Source organism: Streptopelia decaocto (genome assembly GCF_964273445.1).
Source record: "Streptopelia decaocto genome assembly, chromosome: 19".
Taxonomy (NCBI): domain Eukaryota; kingdom Metazoa; phylum Chordata; class Aves; order Columbiformes; family Columbidae; genus Streptopelia; species Streptopelia decaocto.
Window position 1 is genome coordinate 1,608,596 of NC_138674.1, and position 6,082 is coordinate 1,614,677.

General features: G+C 67.3%; 1 protein-coding gene across 2 annotated transcripts; it reads left to right on the forward strand.

The window, feature by feature from the left end:
* Positions 1-1,421: 1,421 nt before the first annotated feature.
* On the forward strand, positions 1,422-5,095 carry GPR61 (G protein-coupled receptor 61; the record flags this gene model as incomplete). 2 transcript variants are annotated; one of them, XM_082069027.1, is made up of 2 exons in its annotated part: positions 1,422-1,496; positions 3,555-5,095. In XM_082069027.1, exon 2 carries the CDS (start codon positions 3,758-3,760, stop codon positions 5,093-5,095), a length of 1,338 nt encoding a protein of 445 aa, XP_081925153.1. In that variant the 5' UTR covers positions 1,422-1,496; positions 3,555-3,757. The 2 variants fall into 2 exon arrangements, with proteins under 2 accessions (XP_081925153.1, XP_081925152.1); XM_082069026.1 differs by lacking the exon at positions 1,422-1,496 and adding an exon at positions 2,779-2,828.
* Between the last annotated feature and the right edge of the window lie 987 nt (positions 5,096-6,082).

The following is a 6,082-nucleotide window of genomic DNA, read 5'->3' on the forward strand; positions in this document are numbered from 1 at the left end:
CCAGCGTCCCCACCAAGGGGCACCCCTGGGTGCCATCGCCCCAGCCAGGCAGGGATGCCCCTCGCCCCCCCCGCCACGATGCGCACGATTGTGTCTCTGCCTCCCGGGCATATTTTTAGATGCAAAACATTTGTGCTGTTTTTTTGGGTCCAAAATTAGAGGGAAAGAAGCCGGAATAAACTACACTGAGATGATGCAGCTTTTTATTGGGGGGGCAGTAATTAAGAGACACCCCTGCAACACAGATTGGGGTGTCCCCAGGGTGCCCCTCGCCCTGTTCCCCCCTCCATCAGCAGCTCCCTGCACCCTGACATGTGCTCCCCACATTTGGGTACCACCCCATGCTGTCCCCCCCACCGCTGCCATCCTGTCCTCCCCTCAGCTGCTGGGCTGGTGACAAGGAATTTTGTCCTTTGATTGTCCTCAATTTCTCTGCTTTAATCCGGGTGCTAATCCCTGCCCAGCACCCGCCGCCCAGCCTGGCCCCCACCCAGCACCCAGACCCTCCCGGGGTGCCCACAGCGGGGGTGCCCCAGCTGTGAGCCCCCGCACCCTGACCTTCCCGGCCCATCGGTGGGCTCTGGGTGTCCCTGTGTCACCGCGGTGGGGACCGAGCGGGGTTCCAGGTGTCCCGGGGGAGCCGGCACAGCACCGTGCCCCCAGCAGCACGCTGTGCAGGATTGGTGCCGGCTGTGGGCGTGTGTTACACGGGAGCACACTCGTGTCAGCACACACACAGGCAGGCGTGCACATGCACATGTCTAAGTACACACACTGGAGACACGTGCACACGTGTGTGACCCGGGTACATGCGTGTGCACCCCCAGATTGCACCCACGTGCGAGCTCACCGGGTTCACACGCATGTGCGTGCACACGAATGCACCCACCATGCTTGTGCGTGCATGTGTGGCTCCTCCAGCTGCATGTGCACACGCACACCAGACACACGTGTGTGCACAGGCACCCCAGGCGTGTGCACACGTGCTGGCACAGCTGGAGGAGCCGGTCAGCTGCAGGGGGACAGGATCCAGGTCTGGGGCTGCACAAGGGGGTCCTGGGCACCTGTTTTTGGGGTGCTGCTTGGTGTGGGGCCAGCAAGGGTGCCCGGTGTGGCCGGGGCAGAGGGGCCGGGGGTGCGCAGGTGCCCCTGGGGCTGGGGGGTTTCTCCCTTGGCTGCAGGGCGGCACGGGGGGCACAGGAGGAATCTGCAGGCGCTGCGAGGCTGCGCCGCCGCGGCTCAGCCACCCAGGCCCTGAATTATTGATGCTCCGGTGGCAGGAAACAGCGAAGCCATAAATCTGCCTGCGCCGGCGCTGACACCGGCGTGACGGGGCAGGAGCAGCCCTGGCTCCCTGCCTCAGTTTCCCCAAAGGGGACAAAAACCCCCAGGGCCCCATTCTTGGGATGCTCCTCTTGTGAGGGTGAGGCGGTGGGGAGACCACCCTGCTCCCCTTTCTGGACACAGCTGGGTCCTTCCTGGTTTGTGGGGTGCAGGTGGGTGACTCTGCCCTTCTCAGCATGAGAGACCCCCCAAAACATTATGGGGGCTGCAGGGGTTGGCATGGCTGAGTCCCTGTGGGCATCGGGGTGAGGGACGGGCTACTGGGGTGTCAGCCTTGTGGGGGGCACCCAGTGTTGGGTAAACTCCAGGAATTTAGTGAGTTACCAGGACAACCGGGGGGTCCCCGGGGAGCAGGATTGATCCCTGTGCTTCCAGGGACGGACCCAGGGCAGGCAGGGGGGATGCAGGGCAGGATGGGTGTCCCCGTGGGTCCCCAACACTGGGACACCGCGTGCCGGTGTGACCGGTGCCCGCGGTGACCGGGGAGCCACTGGCAGCTGCCACAGGGCCCCGGTGCGACGTGTCCGGTTCATCCGAGGTCCCGCGTTTCTGATGTGGTTTGGATGGGTTTATTTTTGGGTGCCGGTAACCTAGCAATGGGCATGTGACACCGGGGCCCGCGGCAGGGACACGCGGTGCCCTCCTCGCCCGCCGGCCACTCGCCACCCTCTGTGGCACAGCCCAGGGATGGGGCCATTCAGCCACGTGTCCCCCCCACTGCAACACCCAGGCACAGCCAGGGGGTGTTCACAGCCTGTACAGGATCTTTTTTTGGGGGGTGATGGTCGTTGGAAGTGATGGGGATCCCCATTACAAACTAATGGCTGTGCCATGGGGAAACTGAGGCACGGTGTGGGGCGGGGGGGGCACTGACCCCATCCCAGTTGCTCCACTGCTGAACTGGGAGGAAGGGAAGGGGCGCTGGGCAGGGAGTGGGCAGAGTCGGGGGGCTCTGCAGCCCTTCTGAGTGTCCCCCCCGGCCCTGTGGACCCCCCTGCACCCATCCCTCTCCCCACTCTGTGCCCCTGCCCCCACCCCTTCCTTCTCACACCGCCCTGTGCTGTCACCCCCCCTCCCCGCACCCTCCTTTTGCCTCCCCACCCCAAGGGGCTGCTCCCTCCCAGCCCCCTCAGTGACCCCCCGTCCTCTCCGCAGCCCCTTTAGGGGGCAACGGGGGAAACTGAGGCTCGAAGCGATGCGCGGGGTGGGAACCGGGGGGGGTGGTACCCCACCCCCCATCCCGCGGGGGTGAAACCGAGCTCCAGCCCCCCCCACGGCGGTCCCGCAGCCCCCGGGGCCGGGGGGGCCGTGCCCGGGGTGCCGCCGCGCTGGCGGGAGGTGTTTAGGACCCAGCAGCCGGTGCGGAGCATCCCTCGCCGCAGCGGCTCCGGCCCGGCCCCGAGCATCCCCGCCCGGTCGGGCCCCCCGCCCTCCCGGGACCCCCCCGCGCTCGGCCCGGCCCCCTGCAGCCCCCCCACCCCAGGGTAGGTGCCGCGGCCCCAGCGGGGCGATGGGCGGGGGCGGGGAGGGGGGGATGCTGCCATGGGGTGGAGCGGGGCTGGGTGGGGGGACCCCAGCCGGTGACATCGGTGTGAGGGATGGGGGGTTCCGGGCAGGGGAGGGGGCACCGGCTGCCTGCTCGGCCTTTCCATCAGCAGCCCCCCGCTCATGGCTCCCCGGGATGCAGGAGCTGGGGACCACCCCCCCGCTGGGGAAGCACCCATAGGTGGGGTGCTCCGGGGTGTCTCCCAGCCCCCCACCCGCACTCCGCGCTCTGCTTTGCAGCCGATGGCACCCACGGGGGTGGGGTGGGGGCTGCAGCACCCATCCCGGGGGTGGGCTGGGGCTGGGGGGTCACGCATGGCCCTCCCAGCGCAAGGGGTGAACCCAGGCATCCCGGGGGCCAGTGACCCCCCCACCCGTCCCCATGGCCCCTCGTGGTCCCCAGGCTCCGGGTGAAAGACCCCGCTGGGGTGTTTTGGGTTGAAACACTGGAGTTTGGGGGCTTCAGCCTCAGAATTTTCCCCTTTTCAGAGAAAATGAGGTTTTCAGTTGAGAAAGGGGTTTGGCGAGGGGGTTGTTATGGAGGGAGACCCTGCAGTGATGGGGCTGCAGCTGGGGGGTCACAGCTGAGCTGAGACCCCCCTGGGCTCTCCTGGGTGCCCCCTGGATCGTGCCCCCCCCCACTGACAGCCCAACCTTCCCCGCAGGTCCCAGCGCTGCGGGGAGATGAGGGGGCCCGGGGGGCACCCCTGGGTGCTCTGAGACCCACCGGAACGGCAGCACCCGTCCCCGGACCACCCCCCAGCGTAGTGCAGGCGAGGATGTGACCCCCTGGCGATGCCTGGCCCCCCCACGCCGGCCGCCCCGAGGATGGGCGATGTGCCGCTGAGCGCCGGCGTGGCGGCACAGGATGGAGCCCTCCCTGCCCGCCCCGTGGGCCTGGAACGGCTCTAGGGCAGCGCGGGGGCTCCAGCCCCCCCCGGGGCCGATGCCCCCCAACAGCACAGCCGACGGCAAACCCAAAGACGTGGCCTCCAAGTCGGTGGGGCTCTTCTTCATGCTGCTCATCGACCTGACGGCCATCGTGGGCAACGCCGCCGTCATGACCGTCATCGTGAAGACGCCGGCGCTGCGCAAGTTTGTCTTCGTCTTCCACCTCTGCCTGGTGGACTTTTTGGCCGCCCTCACCCTGATGCCGCTGGAGATGCTGTCCGGCTCGGCCGTTTTTGACAGCCCGGTTTTCGGCGAGGCCATGTGCCGCGTCTACCTGTTCCTCAGCGTCTGCTTCATCAGCATGTGCATCCTCTCCATCTCCACCATCAACGTGGAGCGGTACTACTACGTGGTGCACCCCATGCGCTACGAGGTGAGGATGACGGTGGGGCTGGTGGCCTGCGTCCTGGTGGGCGTTTGGCTCAAAGCCGTGGCCACCTCCCTCGTCCCCGTGCTGGGCTGGTTGTCCCCCGACCGCCCGCCGGTGCCCGCCGGCCGCGGTTGCTCCTTACAATGGAGCCGCGGTCCCTACTGCAAGTTCTTCGTCGTCTTCTTCGCTGCCTTCTACTTCCTCCTGCCCCTCCTCATCATCGTGGTGGTCTACTGCAGCATGTTCAAGGTGGCGCGGGTGGCCGCCATGCACCACGGCCCCCTCCCCACCTGGATGGAGACGCCGCGGCGCCGCTCCGAGTCGCTCAGCAGCCGCTCCACCATGGTCACCACCTCGGGCGCCCCGCGCACCACCCCGCAGAGGACGTTCGGGGGGGGCAAGGCGGCCGCCATCTTGCTGGCCGTGGGAGGCCAGTTCCTCTTCTGCTGGTTGCCCTACTTCTCCTTCCACCTCTACACCGCCCTGAGCGCCCAGCCCTTGGTGGGGCCGGCGGCCGAGACCGTGGTCACTTGGCTGGGTTACTTCTGCTTCACCTCCAACCCTTTCTTCTACGGGTGCCTCAACCGGCAGATCCGGGGCGAGCTGGGACGGCTCCTCACGTGTTTCTTCAAGCAGCCGCCCGAGGAGGACCTGCGGCTGCCCAGCCGGGAGGGCTCCATCGAGGAGAACTTCCTCCAGTTCCTCCAAGGCACCGGCTGTCCCGCCGAGTCCCGGCCCCGCACCCCCAGCCCCAAGCGGGACCAGCCCCCCGTGGATTTTCGCATCCCGGGACAGATCGAGGAGGACGCGGCCGAGGGGACGGAGCGGCGTGAGGGGGACGGGGTCTACGTGCCCGTGGTCACCTCTCCCAAAGCGGAGCTGTAGCGTTGCGGGGTTTGGCGGCAAACACGGCTGCAAGGGCAGAGCTGGTCTGAGTGCGTCACTGGGGGGAACAGGGGGGTCCCACAATAGATCTTGAGGTGCTGGGTGAGTTGAGAAGGGAGCGGAGCTGGTGAGGGGCTGGAGCACAACTGTGATGGGAGCGGCTGAGGGACCTGGGGGGTTCAGCTGGAGAACAGGAGCTGAGGGGAGACCTTCTGACCTCTGAACTGCCTGAAAGGAGCTTGGAGCCAGGGGGGGTCGGGCTCTGCTCCCCAGGAACAAGCGCCACGAGCAGAGGAAACGGCCTCAAGTTGCGCCAGGGGAGGGTGAGGTTGGATTTAGGAACAATTTCTTCCCCAAAGGGCTGTGGGGCATTGGAACAGGCTGCCCAGGGCAGTGCTGGAGTCACCAGCCCTGGAGGGCTGGACAGACGGACATGAGGTTCTCAGGACATGGGGCAGTGCTGGGGTGGGTTATGGTTGGACTCCATGATCTTGAGGGGCTTTTCCAACCAAAACCATTCTGTGATTCCGTTAAAGTGTCGCTCGCTGGGGCTGAGTGTGGGAGCTGGGGGGGTGTCGGGTTTCGGGGTCACTCCTGTCCTGCTGTGGGGGGGTCTCCTCAGGACGGGGTCACCAAGTTCCCCCATGTGGCTCCCGTACAGCCAGGACAAGGGGCTGGGAGCGCAGTGCCCCGGTCCCCTGTGTCCCCTGCAGAGGGTGCCACCGGGTGCACGGGGCTGGGGGCGCTGCGGGTCGTGTGCCCCACTGAGCCCCCCCAACCGGGACTACAACTCCCATCATGCCCCGCCGCACCGGGCGGAACTCCGGCGCGTCACCCGCGATTCCCATCATGCCCCGCTGCACCGAGGCGGAAGGAACGCCATCCCCGCCTCCCTCCGGCCACGCCCCGCTCTACCGAGGCGGAAGCTCCGCCTCCAACTCCCAGCGTGCCGCGCGAGGAACTTCACTTCCCGTCGTGCCCCGCGGC